The following is a 20763-nucleotide window of genomic DNA, read 5'->3' on the forward strand; positions in this document are numbered from 1 at the left end:
CTCACAGTGGTCCCATCTGGTACAGCAGAACTGCCGAAGCAGAGTGTGTAAGTTTTAACCTTTATGAAAGAAAGTCCTTCTCCGGAAGAGACATTGGTTTGCCTTTGCCCAGGGGTTGCCATGAGTTGGGATCAACTTGACAGACAACATAGGAACATAGCTTAAAAACAGGAAACTTAGAATAAGGGTAATGTTTTGTTTTAAAGGGCTTCATTGAAGGGCTAGAGTAAAACTGGTAGTTGCTCATGTTTGGGGGAGAGGGAGAAGACCAATGAGTTCCTGCCATATAGGATTGTTTGCGACACTCCAGATCAAAACACACTCCTCCAAGGGTGCTCAGGAAGCCTTAATGGAAATTCGGGTGCAGTGGCGGGGAGGGGGAAGACATGTTTGTCTCAGAGAAGTTGAGTTCACTTCTGTTGATTGATACACTACGCGAGAGAACCTGCCAAGGGGAAAACACTTTACATTACTTCCAAAGACCCCCAATGGGAGACTTCTGTTTCGAATCAGGCATTTTTGATCTGTTTTTTTTTACAGCCCTTGGTGACCTATGCCATGTGCTATAGACTCCTGGGACTTTGGACTTAACTCTTCTGAGGGGCACAACATCCTCCATAGACCACAGCAGAAGGATCTGATTTTAAAACCCCATTAATCGCAATAGACTTTCCCTTTAACACACCGATAGCAGATTAATGGAACTGAATCACCACCTTAGACTGAGGGCTGAAACACCCCGGTGTGAGAAGAAGCAGGTTTTGGATTTGGAAGTCAGTGGACTTGGGTTCAAATAGCTTTCTTTGCCAATGCCCTAAGACTACCAACTTCAGACTACCATGTATTTGCTATGTTCATGCACTAGGCTTTTTGTATGACATTCCTTAGTGCAGCAGGCTTCGTTCTGCCTTTGTGAATAAGAGTGATTGACAGTGTTGTCCTACATCCTACCCTCATTGTTTAAGTAACTCGTGTCCACTCATGCAGATTTTTAATCTGTACGAGTCAACAATCCATGTCATTTAGTCTAAGAAACTGTCCTATACATGTATACTTTCCTTTTATCCACAATACTTTAAATTCTGTATCATTGTCTAAATTAGTGATATTATCAATAGAACTACCACATGCTCCATGGGGATTGCTTATATTTCTCAATAAAATGATATTGTTGTCTCTAAAGTGGACCAGGGGCATGTATAAAACATAGACACATAAATGGATTTTGAGCTTAATTGAAGCCCAAATCAGTACTTGCCCTCATGAAGAGATCACAGAAGAAATGGGTGCTATAGCCAAGTGTGGTGAAGCAATCAGTGGTGCCGCTATCACCTGGGGTCTTAAAACAAGCAGCACTTTATGTGAGGAGTCAGCTACATCCACCCAGAAGCATACCAACCAGCACGATAAAAAACGTATTCACAATAAAATCCAAGATTAGAGGGGGAGACTATATCAGAGCTTAAATTCCAAGCACCTGGTTTGCAGAAGGCTCTGGATAACAGTGAAAGCTCAAAATCCATTTACAACACCCTTTCCTGGACGAAGTCTCCATTGCCCAAGGAGATGAATAAATAGCCTTTTAAAATACTGCAGATATAGTTGGTGTAAAATTAAACATCTTAGGTTATTTTTTCAAACTACTCTTCAACGTATTCTAGTTTTTACTGTATCCTGCGACCTTTTGGTTTGAGGCTCTTCTGAGTGATATTCTGCTTTTGTGGCTGTGTTTTTGTTGCTGCTTCCTTCCCTTGTTTTTTTCACTTAAGTTTTCTTCATGTGAAAGCAGGCTATAAAGGAGGCAACTGGATTCATAGTTTCTTATGGTTAGAAAAATACCTCCCCCATACACACACCTACAGAACTTTTCATTTCTTCTAATTTTGAATTTTCAGAGTCTAAATATTGAGGTTGCTCCATAGATCCTTACACAACAATTTTCCATTTCACATACAAAGCTCTCAATAGCATTTGGATTTATGGATTTTCAAAGACTTGGCTGTTTCATGCAGAGAAAAATGAAAACTCCTAAGTAAAAGATTTAAGAGACAGGCTAGTTCAATGTCAAACTGTCCCTAGAACCCAGTACCACAGATTATGAAGATAAATGTGGGTCTCAGAGGTCTCACTTTCTTGTGATGACTAGTACTAAGTGGACATATGTACTGCTCCGGGATAAACTCTTCTAAGTCATCTCCGATATATTTAATAAGTGAGCGATAAAACTATCAAAACATACATAGGTTAACCAGATGTGCTAAGATAATGCTGCATCTTTATTCTAGAGAGACCTATATTATACTGTATTTAAATGTTTTCTTAACAGGATAAAAATGACTAAGACAAATGGAGAAAACACACAAATTAATTCACAATTTATATTTCCATAATAATAACTATTTCTTTGTGTGTGTTCTAAAAAGAAATTAAATTTTGTACATGAATTTATGTGAAATGAAATTGTTTTCTAATCTGGCTGGTGAGATAAGGCATATAAATCAAAACATCACCAATAAAACCGGAGAGATACTATTGAAAAGAAAGGCAGGAGAGACGATGGTTTCCCTCAGTTTGAGGACTACGTGGGGTGTAAGGACGGGTGCGGTCTGACAATGGGTGTGTGGGAGTGCATTTATCGAAGAAGCAATGCCAAGACTCCAGGCAAGCCCCAAATGAGGTTAGCAGATGGTGAGCTGAGTGGCCAAGCAGACCGGCAGCCTGCGGCTACCAACAGGGCACTGAGTGCAGCGGAGAAAGGAGAGAGAGGCTGGGAGGCTGGAGCAGGGGGCACTTCATATGTCAGCCTGACCGCCCACTGTCAACTTTGCATATTTATAGTACCAGTAAACTTGGGGTGGGTGGGTATTGGAGGGCAGATAGGAAAGCTTCAGCAATTGAAAAAAAACAATGGATTTAAGTTTCAGGCAAGCACTGCAGTGGCAATATGTGGGGTGCAGCAGACTCACCCTCTTCTCTTAATAGTGATTGGATTATCATCTGTTTGTATCTCCCCTACTAAGAGAGTTTCCAAAACAACTGGCTAGGTGTGAAGCCTCATTGTTCTATGCCAAGTGGCTTCCTAGTGCACTGGATTTTAGGTTTCATCGTTTGCAAAAAGCATCACATTTCAGAGCCAAAAGCATGTGATTTTGCATGTGTGTGTTTAGCTATATTAAAGAGGAGCCAAGAATCATGGGCCCATTACGAAAGGAAAAAGAATTGTGCTATGCTGTTCTACACACATTAAAGAAAAATTGTTTTATTAGGGGCTCATACAATTCTTATCACAATCCATACATACATGAATTGTGTAAAGCACATTTGGACATTCACTGTCCTCATCATTCTCAAAACATTTGCTCTCCACCTAAGCCCCAGGCGTCAGGTCCTCATCTTTTCCCCTCCCTCCCTGCTCCCCTCTCCGTCATGAGCCCTTGATAATTTATAAATTATGATTTTGTCATATCTTTCCCTGTCCAACATCTCCCTTCACCCACTTTTCTATTGTCCTTCCCCCAGGGAGGGGGTGACATATAGTTCCTTTCTACACCCATTAATGTTGTCTACTAAAGGTTTATTATGATCTTAGAAAATCATGGCAGACTAACTTGCAAATCCCTTTCAAAGTCTACTATGATGCCTTTGGTTATTTTTGTTCAATTTTGCAACAATGAATCATGCTCTCAGAGATTCCCATAGATGACCATTAAAAACCAAACAGCTGCTTTAAAGAGTGAATGAACCCTTTCTTCATTCACCCAATGGCTTTTCCTTAAACCTGACTTAGCCTATTCATTTGAAAGCTTATTCCTAGGTGCATGAACTCTTAGCAAGTAAGCAATGTACAGTAATGATGACACTTAGAAAAAAGTTCTCACTAAGATCTAACTGTAATTCAAAACCTAGAAGTTGCTAGAGAGTGCAAACAGGTAAGCGCATGTACTGAGAGTTGAGTGGTTTCAACTCATCCAGGAGTTCACCCAGGTCTCAGAAGTAAGGCCTGCGATCTGTTTCCCAAAGACCTCGGTCTTGAGAACACCAAGGAATAGGCCTGCTCTGCAAACGTAGTTATCCATCAGAACCAACTCTATGGTAACTGGCAACAACAGCACCGAGGTGTAGGTACAGCTCAGACAGTCATTGAAAATATTGTATTGTTTCAGTGGTGGAATTCTCACATTCCAGGCTCAATTCCTAACCAACATACCCCGTGCACAGCAACAGAGCTTCATGTTGCTAATGATGCTGAACAGATTTCAGTGGCACTTCCAGGCGAAGATTAGGAAGAAAGGCCTGGTGATCTACTTCCAAAAACCAATCAATGAAAATAGTCTGGATCCTAATGATCTGCTCCACAACTAATCTTGGAGATATGGCAGGACCAAGCAGTGCTTTGCTCTTTGACATGACCCGGGGCAGACTGGGTGGCTTCTAACAACAGCAGTAGTCCTGCTTTGGAATTGGGTTATTTTTCAATTTGTTTTAATAGAGAATCTGATTTTAAAATTACAGCACCAGATATTATGAACATTATACTCAGAGAGGGTTCCAAGCCGTTGGCTTTGGGCCAGAGGGAGGAACAACCTGCTGAGCCTCTGTTCCGTGTTAAGGGGCTAGGTGAAATGATGACTATGGTTCAGGTAAGTACTAAGTTTCTATGGTCTTTAAGATTTCACGTGGCAAGCAAGAGATGATGAGTTCAAAGTTTCACTAAGCTGGTATTAAATAAAAAAACATTCATCTTCACAGAAGATGGTATGACTAGATTTGAATTTATAAACTACGGTATACAGAATGCCTATATCTGGGGAATACTATAGACATAATTCATTTTGTGATTCCTCAATCCAATTGCAAAGCCATACCTAATGTTGTCCTGAGAGGCATGGGAATGGAAGGTGCAATAACCTCCTAACTGATAGCATTAGGGCAAATATTTCAAGTAAAACCTTTGCTTAAAGAATTTAAAAATTATCAGCCATCAAAGGAATGTGCGACCAAGGTTTCACCGATACTGTAGGGCTGAAAAACGGAAGAGCTGCATTTACCTGGGACATTCTCTCCCGGTGTTTGGCTTCAAGCCTCTTCTTGGCCTTCTGGAAGTGGGCGTGTTCGTTCTCATCTCCAGGGGTCTCCAGATACTTGTCAACGGCGTCAGGGGTGCTGGCTGCTGTTGTAGGAACTGGAAAACAGACGGAAGGCGATTTGAGAAGAAAAGCAGCGCATGCAGCTGTGTAGCAGAGCGGAGCCACGCTTCCAGTTACAAGAACAGAGAATTCAGAGGAATAGCGCATTCCAGATGTTAATGCTGTTCAAGAGAAAACCAAGGGACAGTTTGCAGCACTATGTGTAAGGGTGTGTTTCACCAGTTTAAAGAACATGGTGACGAAAATCTTGAAAACAGTCCATTTTGCAATTATAGCATTACACACACAGCTCTTTACAAAACAGGCATGCGCAGAGCAGCTGGTGCTTCAGAAGACAGACAGGTATCCCCAGAGCCCCGTACTTCTGCTAGATTAATTTTTGCAATTTGGAAAGGAAAACAATAGTATCATAAACATTACACCTCATAATTTCTACGGAAACCAAAGAAAAGTCGAGATGATACACTGGACCTCAGAAAAGCCAAGACACTGCATTTTTGGATAGCTTAAATACAGTCACTCTTCATGAAAAATTATTTGAAATACTGCAAAATGAAACCACAGATGTCAATAGACGCTTTTTGAAATCACAATAGGGCCTTTTCTGTCTTCAGATTTGATACTGCTAAGCAATATTGTTTAATTGCAACATATTGTATGGAAACATAGATATCTCATAAAATTGAGGAATATCCTATAAAAGATATTTTGTCATAATTCATGAGGTGAATGAATTATATGTTTTCCAAAAGAATAGTAAAAACAGTTAAGAATCCAGTACATGTACTTTGATTTAATTATTTTTAACCTGAAAACCAAAATGAGGAATTTTTTTTTACTATGTACTCAGGTCAAATAAAATTCTAAAGAAATAAAAAAAATAGCCTAAGAAACCATATTGTTTCTAGAATGTGATGCACCAGGGAGCATCAAAAAATTCACGAAAAAATGGAATTGAGAAATAATAGGATTTTTCCCCACAAACTGTTTGAATCCCCCTCACATATCATGCAAAAGGGAAAAAAGCAAAAACAGGATCGGATTCAGAAGGGTCAACTGTGTGAGTGCAGGAACGAGGAAGCTGACTTGCACAGAGACGGCGGCACTGGGACAATGGCTGAAGGAAGCAGGGAAATAGGCTGACGGAGGAGGACACATGGCTACCCGGACGGAATGACATGGCAGACAGCCTAGAGAGTTCCAGGCGCAGCACAGTGGCCAGGGCTGGTGGAGGCCCAGAGAAAAGGGGACAGAGATCATGCAGGACCCTGACGCCAGCATAAGGAGCCAACCCAGGGTGCTGAGGACAGGAACAAGGTGATGTGACAGGTTTGAAAAGCCTCAGTCTGGCTGGTAACAGAGCAAACCAAATACTAAATCAGGGAAATCCTCAGTCATGGGGCCCATGCCGATTCACAGCTGCCCGGGGGTGGGGGGTGGGGGTTGTTTCTGGACTGGAACTGTTGACAGGAGTGGAAAGCCCTGCCTTTCTCCCTTGGAGCTGCTGGTGATTTAAAAACTGCACAACAGGTGGATTACGGCCCAATGCATAACCACAACACCACCAGGCTCTTCAGGGGGCCAAAGCAGGTGGAATTGGATCTTTTAAGAGTAGAAGATCAAGATGACAGTGGCTTAGCCCTGGGTGGCGGCATGGAGTTGGTGGGGTTCCCATGGAAGATGTGTGCTTATGTGTGAGTGAGCAACAAGAAGCACAAGTCTGCTCCTTGCTTTCACACAATGTTGCTCCCTAAACCACAGGTAACCATATCCTAAGGGAGAAGCCACTTTTACATGTGTGTCAAGGAACAGTTCCATTTTAATAATGGTGCACCAATGCTTGCGACAGAACTTGAACTTGAACTCCCCATGTTCCTGTCACAAAATAAACCACAATCATTGCGACCAACAGAATGACGTCAAAGAAACATTTCCATTTCTGCTTTTTTCCTGAGAAGGGAAGTTAGGAGAACCATGGTTTTCTTCAGAACACTGTATGAATTTTTCTCCGTACCCAACCGGAGGGCCTGTGTATTCAGGTATCCCATCCAATCTCACTGTGCAGACACGGTTTTCCTCATTATCAGTTCTGATTATGTAATCAAGGCATCATCCTCTTTCACAAAGTCAGTCCGTAAGAAACTGTCCCTATCGCTCAGACATTCATTCCCCCCTCACTTTTCAGGTGACACTTCAGTTTACAGATGTAATGGGCTCAGGATGCACCTTCCAACAGTATTGACTGCGACCGCCCACCCACGGACCTCACGTCGAAAGGCAGGATGTGTTCCTAATGAGAGGCAGAAGAATGGCCTTTAGTCAATAGACTACCAGGAGATGCTAGCAGGAAAATTTGATCACTCTCTTTCCATGAGCAAAAAGTGATTTATCTTTATATGATTGACCATGGAGGATGAAAGTAAATTAACACCTATATAAGTCATCAGCTTATCATCGGAAATGTTCTTTTATACAGAGTTGGCAACACTGTCACTTGAAAAGGCTAGGATTTATAAAGCAGCGCTGACAAGCAAGATCATTTATATGTAGGTGCACTATAAACCAGTAAAGAAAGATTTAATGTGAAAATGCTGTCGCAAAACACCGCAGAGCTTTTAGACAGCAATTCCAACTTAAGGGAAAGAAAAATCAAATCTTTTTATTTCTCTTATAGCAAAATAGCTTAAAAAAAAACAACCCCCAAAACAACTTACCAAGCTGTGGAAACACAAACATTTAGCACCAATTCCTAGACAGATGAGCAATTCATAATGTGAAATGTTTCAGATCTTTATATGTGGTTCTGGACTCTCTAAAACAAAGAACAGAGGGGCACTCCCCATGCCCTCACATCTTACGTATTTTATAGTCCGCTCAATCATAACTGGCGGGCACACTATCAATTCATTGTGCGGACATACGGTAATAAAAATGTAATCTGTACCGTGTTTACACTACTCTGGCTGAGCTACATTTCTTTTTTATGTCATCTGGGCACATTGTGACACGGGCTTTTGTCAAGCATGTGAAGTGACCAAGAAAGCATGAGCACTCGTCTTATTTTTATTAATCTCACTCTACTATGGGGCAAAATGCACCCCAATTTACAAGAAAGTCAGGCTTGAACTTTAAAAAAAATCATGCAAGGTATCAGGGGATAATAGCATCTAGACTTTCTTTAAAAATTTTTTTTTCATCTGGACCTTCTTAACCTTAGTTGTTTGGTTTTTTTTGGTGGTTATCCAAAGCTATTCTCATTTTCATTGATGGTGGCTCATAAAGGGAAGGTCTCCACACTCAACAGATGAGTTTGGATCATCAAATTTTCCAAAGTTTCCACTTTTATAGAAATTGTAGCAGCAAAAGGCAGATGGAACGATTAACTTCAACAGACATCTTAAGGAAAAAGCAATTTTATCTTATTTGGATTGTCCATGAAATCCCTTCCTTACTCTTGTTATCTTTTACTTTAAACTGTTGTTATTGAAAACAGTCGTTGGCTCAGTTGCTTGCTGTTGTTGTTAGGCCCCACTGAGCCAACTCGGACCCACAGGGACCCTATGCACAGCAGAAAGAAACAGCACAGTCCTGCACCATTGTGACAATTGTACCTGTGCCTGAGGACATGATGCAGCCACTGTTTCAATCCATCTTGTTGAGGGCTTTCCCTCTTTTTCGCCGACCCTCCATTTTACCAAACATAATGTCCTTCCCAGGGACTGGTCTCTCCTCACAATATGTCCAAAGCATGTAAGACAAAGCCTTGTTAGCCTTGTCTCTAAGGAAAATTCTGGCCTTACTTCTTCCAAAACAGATGTTTGTCCTTTAAGCAGCCTGTGGCAGTTATATAATCTGTCAACTTGAGCATAGGGGTGGAGTATATAGCCTGTCAATCAGTTCATACCAATGATGCCTCTGTGTGAGCATGGCCTCCTGAGGATTCTGAGAACTCCTGTCTTCCTCCTTGGAGGCGGGGCGCATACTCTCTCTGCGACACATTCCTGTTGGCAAGCCACCTGGAGACCCATGCCAGCACCGAGATGCTTCCACCACCAATGGATCCACCAGACTTTCCACCCACTGGCATGTGATCTTTCCACAATCAATATCATTGCATATGTTGTGTGAGTCTGAAGAGGAAATTATAGACTAGTATTCAAACATATGGGCCAAACTCGGACCTATGGACTTGATCTGAACTGGGCTGTCTTATTGATGCATAATTACTTCTTGATATGAAGTTCTCTCTTACATATAGATGAGTATTTCTGGATTTATCTAGTCTACCTAGACTAACACACAGCTCATGGTGCATTCAATGTTCTTCTCCAGCACCACACTTCAGATGCATCTATTCTTCTACAGACATCCTTATTCCATGTCTAGCTTTCGCATGCAAATGATGCAATGGGGAATACCAGGGCTTGCTTGGGTCAGGTGAACTTTAGTCCTCAAAGTAATATCCTTGCTCTTTAATAGTTTAATTTTTGGTCTTTACTTGAGTTGTAATCCACACTGAAGGCTACAATTCTTGATCTTCATCAGCAAGTGCTTCAAGTCCTCCACGCTTTTCGCAAGCAAGGTTGTATCATCTGCATGCTGCCGATTGTTAAGACACCTTCCTCCAATCCTGATGCGGCACTCTTCTTCCTATCATCCAGCTTCTCTGACGGTATGCTCAGCATATAGATTGAACAAGAAGAGTGAGAGGATACAATCTCGGTGCACACCTTTCCTGATTTTAAACTATGCGGTATTCCCTTGTTCTGTCGGTACAAATGCCTCTGGATTTATGTACTAGTTCTGAAGGAGCACAATCAAGGGTCCTGGAATTCCCATTCTTCTCAAAGTTCTCCACAGTATATTATGTTCCCGTATTTGAATGCCTTTGCATAGTCAATGGAACACAAGTAAACACCCTTCTGGTATTCTCTGCTTAGAGCTAAGATCCACCTGACATCAGTAATGATACCCCTTGTTTTACGTCTTCTAATGAATCCGGCCTGAACTTCTGGCAGTTCCCTGTCAAGGTACTGTTGCAACCATAGTTAGATGATCTTAAGCAAAATATGACTTGTGTAAGATATTAATGATATTGTGTTATGGTTTGCGCATTCTGTTCGGTCGTCTTTGGCGTGAGCCCACATGTGGGATCTCTTCCAGTCACTTGGCTAAATTGCTGTCTTTGAAATTTCCATCATAGACGAGTGAGTGCTTTCAGTGCTTCTTCAGCTCTCCGAAACATTTCAGTGGGTATCTCATCAATTCCTGGAGCGTTGTTTTTGCTGTGAATGAGGTTTTCAGCAGCTACTTCCTCCCAAGTGGGGACAGGAGTCCTTCAGTGTCTGTTCTTAGACTGGAAGCTCTGCTGAAACCGACCACTTTGAGTGACGCTATTAGCATTTGAAACACCAGTGACATAGCACCAGCATCACAGCAACACAAAAGCCAGCACAGCACAACAGAAAAGTGATGGCAAGAATGGCAAGACCTCATTTTACATAGTTTAGATATATTGTTAGGAGAGACCTAACTGGTGTCCCTAGTAAAGGATATCATGTTCCGTAAAGAGGAGAGGTGGCCAAAAGAGGGAGGTCATTGATGACTTGGAGTGACACACTGTCTGCCTCAATTGGCTCAGTTCAGGCAAAGGAACATTTTCGAGGGTGGCACAGGACATGCAGTGTCTTTCTGTTGTGCACAGGGTCACTATGTGTTGGAGTTGACTCGATGGCACTTAACAACATTCAGGGCCTGGGTTTTTAATGACCTACTGCTTTCCTCACAAATAATGTGCAATGCTTCAAATCTATTCTTGAGATATGTTGGAAATTTAGGTGGGTCAGACTCAAGGTTGTATTTTGTCTCTCAAGGATTTGTTTCAATTTTCTTCAGCTTTATCCTGAATTTACATAGGAGCAATTGATGGTCTATTCCATAGTCAGCCTCTGGTCTGGTTTTAGCTACTGATGCTGAGTTTATTCAGCATGTCAATTTGATTTCTGGGTATTCCATCTGGGGAAGTCCACATATATAGTTGCTTTTTGTATTGTTGAATAAAGGTATTTGCAACAAACAAGTCACTGGTTTTACAAAATTATATCATGTGATCTCCAGCTTCATTTCTGTCACCAAATCCATTATTGTCCAACTATTTCTTCCTCTTTGTTTCCAATTTTTACATTCCAACCACCAGTAGCCATCAATGCATCCAGATTGTATGCTTGATCAATTTCTGACTGAAGTTGTAAGTAAAATTCTTCAATTTCTTCATCATTATCTTTTGTGGTTGGTACATAAAGTTAAGTAATCATTGAATTGATTGGATTTCCTTGAGGGCTGATAGATATAATCTAATCACACATAGCATTTTGTTTCATGATGGATTTAGCAAGATGCTTTCTGACAATGAATCCCATACCATTCCTCTTGATTGTGACTTCTGGCATAGTAAATCATGATTTTTCTGAATCAAAATGGCCAATACCAGTCCATTTCAGCTCCCTAAAGCCTAGGATATCAATCTTCATGCGTTCCATTTCATTCTTGGTTACTTCCAATTTCCATAGACTTTTATTGCACATATTGCAAGTTCCAGCCATTAGAAGATTTTGGCAGCGGTTTCTCTTTACCTTGAGTATGTCTTCTCAATAAATGAAGACCTCAAAGGCTCCACTCCCCCCGGCTTTACCAATGCATGTCATCATGGGTGACTCCTCTCCAAGAAATCATCTCGGACCAGGAGGGCCAATCTATTGGCGGTATCTGTGACAGTGTTCTGCTTCCCTTCTTTAGGCTTTCAGCATGTGGAAATCCTTCCAACTTCTGCATGAGGTTTTCAGAGCTTCTTCCTCCAAAGTAGGGAGCTGAATTCTTCTTCAATGTCTGTTCTTATTCTGGAAGTGCTGCTGAAACCTGTTCACTTTGGGTGACCCTGCTGGCACTTGAAGCACCAGTGACATAGCTTCCAGCATCAAAGCCACACACAAGCCACCATGGTAGGACCAAATGACAGGCCAATGGTAGGGTTAATTGCTCATGTCCTTTAACTACTAAGATCAGCACAAGATCAAGGGTAACTAACAGCTGTATTAAAGAATGGAAATGGCAATATTAAATCTACTGCCCGCACACCATATCTGCCCTGCTGGCTACTTGTTAACACAAAGTTTTATTGAGATACAGCTATGTCCATTTGTTTACTTATTATCTAGGTCTGCTTTAACACCACACTTGTAGTGTTGATTAGTTATGACAGAAACCAGATGGCCTGCGAAGTCTAAACTATTTACTCTCTGGTCCTTAACAGGAAGTGTTAAGGACCGGAAGTGTTAAGTTGACTGTTGTAGAAAACCAGTCAAAGACTGCTGCTGTTGTTGTTTGGAAATTGTGGAGCTGATTTTTGACTTGACAAAGAAGTACCCTACAGGGTTTTCTAAGCGTACTATTTACAGGAGCCGATTGCCAGGGCTTTCTCTTTCTGAGTTGCTGGATCAGTTTAGTCCATCAATTTTTAAAGTCAGCAGCCAGGTACTTAATCACTTCGAGCCAGGGCATCTTAGAACCGAAGATACACATAATAAGTGGTCTTTGTGCTGAGCACATGACTTTCTTTTTAAAAATAATGCTAGTTTGCTGAGATAGCCAATTCCTTTTAACCTTAGGTTTTTACCACTATGATAAAAGCCATTCTTTTTATTTTAAACATTTCTGGCTTTCAAAAATTTGGCTCTTCATACTTGTCAATCTGAGAGTTTTTAGTGGCGCTGATGTGATATGCAATTTAATGCACCATCACAACTTTTAATGCTCTTAATTTTTCTTATTTATTTTAAAAGTTTTGTTGGCATATAATCGATATCATCTAGTTCTAGCTCTTAATTATTTTAATAATGCTGGACAGTCAAGTGAAAAGATCCTAGTTCTATTAGTGCTTAAGAAATGCTAACAGAAACTATCAATTGGTATTTCACAAGTGAAAAACCAACTAGACTGTAATTAAGGACAATGCTCTAAATCTCGTGCAAGACTAAACAGCTCTGGCATTACGAAAGGATAGGACTGCTCAGGGGCCAGGTGACACATTCCATTCAAAGGCCACACAGAGTGTTTGTTATCTACAGTTTACAAACTGTTAAGTGGCTGAAGCAATAGACTTAGAATTTGGAGAAGATGGTTTGGCTGGTTTTGATGACATGCTCCAATTCTTTTTATAGTCTCTGGGATCTACTAATCTCTTTCATATCTGGATCATGTTGATGTGGGCAGCGATCAATGTGTGACCAGATCTGCACATTGGCAGAGATGCTAAAGTCATAAATATGATCTCAAGGTACATCCTAGATGCCAAGTAATCTGTGGGGAACCTACTGGCATTTCTGGAGCTGGTCATTCCTCAGAAAACGTTGGGGCTCTCTGAGGTGAAGAAGGAAACAGAGATGGATGGGGTGGTGCATGTACTGCAGCTTAGGGGCTTATTAGGTAAATCACGGCTTCCTTATTGAAACTCAAAATTCATTGCCATCGGGTCAGTGCTGATTCATAGAGACCCCCTATGGGTTTCTGAGACTGTAAATATTTACAGGAGTAGAAAGCCCAGTCTTTCTCCTTAAGAGCTACTGGTGATTTTGAACTGCCAACCATGGGAACCGCCTTACCATGAGGGCTCTGTCTCCTTCCATAGTAACTTATATTAGAGCAGAGGAAAAAAAAGAAAAATAGGGTGCCTATAACTTATTAACATCTGGGAAGCAATACAACTTCTAGATTAACTTGCAAATATTGAGAGTAGTCTAACAAATGCATTATTATAGACTTTCCAAAACCTAGATATGCCCAAGTTTTTGAAAGCATAGATGTTCACATCAGTCTCATCTTTATTTCTGAACTAGGTGTGGAGAAGCTAGTAGTCTAGATGGTCTACATCAGTGGTTCTCAACCTTCCTAATGCCGCGACCCTTTAATACAGTTCCTCATGTTATGGTGACCCCCTAACCATAAAATTATTTTCGTTGCTACTTCATAACTGTAATTTTGCTACTGTTATGAATCAGGAGACCCTGTGAAAGGGTCGTTCGACCCTCAAAGGGGTTGCGACCCACAGGTTGAGAACCACTGACTCTAGATGGTCAGTCTATGAGTCAGAAGACCATCTAGAATCTAGATGGTCAGTCTACGAGTCAGTGGTTCCTAATCAGGCATGGCTTTGTCTCTCCAGAGCCTATTGGGCAAAATCTGGAGATGTTATTTATTATTGAAACTCATGAGGTCATATGGCATCTTGACGGGGGAGGCCGGGGGGTGGGGCTGCTGTTAAAGCCCCAACAATGCCTAGGACAGCTGTTCAGAGCAGAGTTATCCAGCCCAAATGTCACCTTGGTCTGAACTGCTGTCAGGGCCGTACCTCACGGCAAGCAAAGGAGCCAGAGATGGGCTCTCATCACTCTTTATGGCGAGATCCTGTTTGAGAATCAATGTCATTGAAGAGTAGCTTTGTTTTGCTTTTGAAGAAGCAATCTGTTGGAGCTCATGCTAGAAAACATGGCCAAACATCCCCATTTGAAACACAAACTAACAAGTAACTACTTATGGAATGGCTTTAGACTGGACCAACCCTGCATGAGGAAGACTGAACCTGAAATTTCAGTCCAGTCCTCAGTCCAAATGGGCAAAGATAGGGTTGATGATGGCGGGAAGGGCTTTAGAAACGCCAGAAATGCACACGCTTATGAGTGGCAGGAAACCTCTGAGCTTCACGTCTCTCTCCTTTCCATTGTGGTTTACAGTCTTACCGGTTTTAATAGGAAAAGAAAACCCTCAGGGTCCCTAAAACTACAATGCATAAAACTGGTTTTAACCACAGAAATCTAGGTACACCTGATGATAGTAATAAGACTCGACAGGAAAATGAGTATATTTATAATCCAGACTGTTACACAGTTGCACCGTATGGGTGATCATGTATTAGGTAAACTGAAGAGCTTTTTCTACCTCAATTCACCTTTATTATAAAACTAGAAGCAACTCAGACTGAGAAATCTGTAAAACCATCCACCTTTGTGCAAAGAGATGTCATCCAATTAGCCTTAGGTTGGTGCAGGAACAAAGTGCAAGCTCGTGTTGCCAAACGAAATGGGCTTGCTCACCTTCTCCTGGAGTGCCTTTTCTCTATCTGCATTTAACCTCCAGATGACCATGACTTTCTCAATTCAAATGTGAAGCTTTGCTATAAATAAGACTGCATAGCTGCTCGCCCTATAAATAACAAGAAATTATATGCTTTCTCCAGTCTGTTTGTACTAGCACTGCAAAACCCTTCACTTGCTGTGATTGAATAGTCTCTGTAGAAAGACAAGAAAATATAGCCACCCAAATCATTTCATCTTCCAAGAATGGAAAGGGGTCAGGGTCTCAAGCACACAGCAAGTGGATGGAGGGAATTACTGAGAAAGGAAAACCTTATACGTTCAATATCTTGATGATGCAATAAGTGTTATGTATACTTCATGAAAATAAATGTGCATTATTGCTTTATAAAAGGGTAGGAAAGAAATTGCCTGTATAATGCATAGCATTTGTGAGAAACAAACATACACGTTTTTATTATCCTTTGTCCTCTTGTTATTATTTGCTGTACCTTTCAAACACACTTCTAAACTTCAAGTCTAATTTTATTAACCTAGAAACGACACCAGAAGCAAATGCATAGACCGACGGCAGGTGGCATGCACTCAGAATGGCACCACGTGTTGAGACCTGGTTCTCGGTGGCTGGGGACAAGTTCACCAAGGTCTCTGACCTTCCATTTAGCATTCCCCACCAGGGTTTCTGAGAAAAATGAACCATCTGTAAAAAGGTTTGGTACCATGTAGCACCTTTTACAAACTAATGTGTTAATTATTCCTATACGGTATTATCTATAAGGCGCCTTTTCCTGATACCTATACACTTGTGTATAAGCTGAGTTTTTCAGCACATTTGTAATGCAGTTTTTGTGGTAAAATTTGGTGTCTCAGCTGCTATTTGGGTCGGCTTATACTAGAGTATATATAGTATTTCAACATCTACGCACTCACTATACTTGGAAAGATCTCAAAGAGAAAGGGTTTTCTCAAACTAGTAGGAAATATTTTACAATGTGGCCTTAAAAACCATTTTTCAAAAGTTATACATCTTACTGAAACCATTCCAAACATTTTCTGGTTTCTGGTTCATTCGTTTGTAGAGTATGTAATTCTTTAGGTAGAATTCATCTTTTTTAAAAAGCAAACTGTTTTCATTAACTGTGAGACTACATTTGTTAGGATAATATAAAATTATCATGTACATAAATGCTCATTTTAATTATAAGCTGTCTGAAGTTCAAACTGATTATTTTATCTCTTCTAGCAGTCATGGACATTATCAGTCTATATCATTTCTAACCAGAAAGTAGTTTTATGTTTTTCTAGAGAATACCCAAATTTAAAACTTGAGTATTCATGTTTGACATACTGATATACCAACCGGAATCATTACAAAGTATAGGACATCACAATAGAACAGCTTTTTAAATAGACAGCACTTTCCCTGTTTCCTACGGATAAAACCGGACACCTGATACTTCCAAGTCACCATTGTGCTTGCTGGGAGAGGAGAAGGAGCTGGCCATGCTGTTGGACAGAGTCCATCTGCCTGCTCGGGTTAACCGCTGTCTGAGAGTCACACATGATCGAAGCCTGTGCACACACCGCAATCCATGTACTAGAGTGCATAAATACGGGACCCTTTTCTGGGAAACACCTTACTGATATCTGTGGCCTCTTGTTAAGTCGTGACAACTAAGAGTAGAAAATAAAACAGTGATGCCAGGTAAAACATAATAAAAACGCTCCATGTGTAATATTTTAGGGCAACATTAAATAAAAAGGTAATTGACCAGAAACAGATGCTTAGTTAGTGGTGCGCAGCCTCAACTTCTCAAGTCACCTGGCAAAATTAGATGTATTTGCAAGCAAGGCCGTGGGAGTAAACATTTTATTAAAAGATAGGTGTTGGGGAAACAGCCCCATGCAGAGAAGGTGACGCTGGAGGCATATCCAGCCATGCAGTGCACTACTCCACGCCCACCCTCCCCGCTCAGTGAATGACAACATACGTTTAACAGCATCTTGGGGAAGAGGTTCCTGGGTAGCCTTGAGTAAATTTTGGGACACTATGGAGAAAATAAGAGAACATAACTAAAAACGAAAGTAGAAACATAGAGATGATGGCAGAAACTCACACGATTCCAGTTACAAAAAAAAACAAACAAAAACAAAAACAAGAGATCACTGAATAAAAGCAAAACAATGATCAATTTGAGTATCCTGAAGTTTGGACTCTCCACAAAACTACGGTAAACACACGAAGGAACGAACTTCAAACAGTTTGTAGGGCGAATCTGTGATCACTGTCTTTCAGTGTCCTTCGAATTTCTTGAACCCCTCACCCCAACCCCATGCCATAAATGTACAAGAGATCAATATCTTAGAATGCCAGATATCTTATCTCAGATAGCACATCTAAATAACCTGCGATGACCTAGCCATTCCCTGCAACATTTCCATTTGCTTTCCCATCCCTAGGGCAGGCTCCAACTGCCCGTCTGAGCTATTTGTTGAGGCTGGACTACCCAACATCTGCCCATCCTTCTACTTACCTTTGGCTGCTTGCCTCAGCTTTCTTCCTAGTTCAGTTTACAAACTACGGTCTCTAAAAACACCGGCCATCTTGCCGACTATATCCCGGTGCCATCTGGGGCACGTCAACAGGCTCTCCCTGACCTGTGATGCTCCTGGCTTGTTCACAGCTGACCAAAGGGGAATTATGGTGGGGTGGTAAAGTGTGTGTAAAGTCAATTCTAGCTCCTAATTATTTTTTTAAAAATCAGGAAATACAGTCTATCTCCTAATTATTTTTTAAACGATCTTTTTTATTAATTAAAAAAAAATAATATACCACTCCAGAATATAAATCCACCTCTGAAGAAATGGAGAAAAAAATTGGAAAATATGCCAGGAACTCTCCCACAGCAGTGAAACCAGTTAGAATCACTGTAACAAACGTCCTTTGTTGCAGAAATGCCATGCAAGAGAATCCTCCATTGTGCTCCACATTATCTGACCTAATTAATTTCTTTGTTTGAAACTGAAGAAAGAAGTCTTTGAGCTAGAAGCTGCAACCAGGCGATGAGAGCCAGAAAAGAATCCCTTGGGGTTACCGGTCCTCACACCTGTTCTGACACAAGACAGACGGGGGGATTATCTGTCACACAAGGGCCTGCCTTCTCAGCATCAGGCAGGCAGGAGGCCAACGGGAACTTTTCCATGAGATCCCACTTCGGTCCAGGGCTCCTTTACAGCACACGGTCTTGACTGTGCAGATCCTTCTGTTGTTCTGCTTAATCCTAGGATTGGGTTGGCAAGCAATTTGTGTAATCCCAAGGAATTTGGGGCAGGAAATGATGGCCATTACTTTCACAAGAACCAGAGAGAGCTGGCGGCCTCTCTCCAAACAGGAATAGCTAAGTATTGATGTTTGAATTTGGCAAATGGACTCATCCAGAAGATTTCAAACTTCCTACTCCTGACAACATAAGAAATTAAAAAATTGGAACTTAACTTGGAAGGCTATTAGCAAGAGCACACATCCCACAAATCTGGCGTAAAAAAGTTTAGACTTTTAGTGTAAAAAGTTTCATTCTACATCTACATCTCCGTGACTGCCTAGATGTCTGTGCAACTTAACATTTCAAAGAAAATGCTTCAAAAATTTTCTTCACCTTAGGTCACGAGGGCTCTAATATTCAGGGTTTTCTCCCACCTCTTTCTAGGATAAGAAATGAAAAGTAGGCCGCATGAATGTCTTTAGAAGAGCTTTGGGAGATCAAAGGCACGGCCCACTCTGGCTTTTGAAGTGCTTGTGCTCATTTGCATCAACCCCCTTTCTCCCAATCACAATAAAAGACACACCTTATGAACCCACTTAAAGGTTCTCATCACACCAGAACACAGGGTCAAGGCAACTGAGGCTTCCTCAGCCAGGTTTCCGGTAGCAGAACTGACTTGTCCACGTAGTGCACATGCATAAACATAAACACACATGTACACAGACACACATGTAGTTGCACATTTGCAGAAGACAAAACAGCGATTCCAGCTTTGTGTAAAGAGAAGCACTCAAAGGTCCCGCCAGACTGCAAGGAGCAGCCGCCACAGCCAGGAAAAGAACACACCTGGGCATGCTTTATTAGAGAAAGACAGAGATGTGTGCTCACGACTGCTCAGACTGAGGTGGTTAGTGGTAGCCAGAGACCCCTTCCCCAGACCCAGAAAAATCGATCTGTTACACAGAGCAGAGGCAGGGGGGGCCAGAGAGACGAAAGGTGGCCAGGCTTGAGGAAGGGTCCACTTACTGACGCTGCCACAGACCGCCATGCAGTATTCTTCAGTGTCAAAGTTGTTTCTGTTGCCGCCGCATCCGCCGTAAAAGAAGGGGGCACACTTCCCTTCGGTCACATCAAAGTACCAGCGGGAGATCATTGCTCGGCATGGCCCCGTCTCCGCTTGCTCTGAGCACACCTCTAATCAGAGGAGATGTGGGAACCACATTTAGCAAACAAAAGGCATTGTGGGCTAGTCATGTACACACGCTGACTTTTCTTATGGCATTACTCTTCTCAGTGGTCACGTGGACTGCGTGTACTAGGCAGCCTCCACGCAATGTTTACAGAGGAATGCAATGACCCACCAACCCCATGACATTTGAAACAAAGCAGTGCGTTCTAGTCGTCTAATGAGTGTCGGTCTCTGGAACGATACGAGGATTCCAGCTAGGGGTGAAAAGATCTTTTAGCTGTTTTTCTATGAATAGGACACGACAGGGGTGCTTGCACTCCCCAACATTTCTTCACTATTGAAAAAACAAACTAACACATTTTGGCATTTAAAACAATGTAGGTTAACTTTGAGTATAAAGGGATTATTACTTGGGTTATGATGTAGAAAGGTAACCTCTCCTACACTATACATGTACTTCCTTAAGTCATTTGCCTTAATTCCTTTCATAAATTAATTACATATATTTTGAGAACGTTCCAATGTTTGAGGAGAGCTTAACAGTCCACTGTCTGGATCTGAAAATATGCTTAGCATGTAAATATGACTATTATAAGAAATCTAAATATGACTATTATAAGAACTATTAAAGCTAAAGGTAATTTTTATTTGTAAGCTTATTTGAACCCCAGACAACAATGTTACATACAGTAAATCCTCAGAGCGCGCGCGCGCGCACACAGACACACAGACACACACACAGCCAGCCTTACATTAGAACACGCCTTACCTCCCCAAATCCTCCAGATCTCTTTCACTAACTCTGCTAAACTCAAAGTCCAGTTCTCCTTGTGAGGGTACGGTCCATTTTGGCTGAAAGTGAAACAGTAACCCCGATTCTCTCTTTGGCTTCATACCCTGACCTTGTAGGCCTCTGGAGAACTGGAGGAATTCCCTGTCATACACAGCTGTCATTTTCGATTTTCCTAAAACACTACAAGGCATCACTCTTTTTTTTTTTTTTTTTTTTTAATCAATTT

At 41.4% G+C, this 20763-nt stretch overlaps 1 protein-coding gene across 7 annotated transcripts in view; it reads right to left on the reverse strand.

Annotated features, from left to right (window-relative positions):
* Positions 1-20763, reverse strand: part of LOC101656411 (amyloid beta precursor protein) — a 324648-nt gene that overhangs the window by 107911 nt on the left and 195974 nt on the right. For 2 of the 7 annotated variants that reach the window (XM_045284871.1, XM_004713087.4), the window contains exons 7-9: positions 19582-19749; positions 17284-17340; positions 5049-5182 (exon numbers count right to left, since the gene is read on the reverse strand). In XM_045284871.1, coding sequence (XP_045140806.1) covers positions 5049-5182; positions 17284-17340; positions 19582-19749 — 359 coding nt within the window. The remainder of the gene's footprint in view (positions 1-5048; positions 5183-17283; positions 17341-19581; positions 19750-20763) is intronic. The other 5 variants (XM_045284872.1, XM_004713088.3, XM_045284875.1 and 2 more) reach the window with 3 other exon arrangements.

The sequence above is a fragment of the Echinops telfairi genome, unplaced genomic scaffold, assembly GCF_000313985.2.
Source record: "Echinops telfairi isolate 266 unplaced genomic scaffold, ASM31398v2 ScPeMD7_7469;HRSCAF=8507_0, whole genome shotgun sequence".
Lineage (NCBI taxonomy): Eukaryota > Metazoa > Chordata > Mammalia > Afrosoricida > Tenrecidae > Echinops > Echinops telfairi.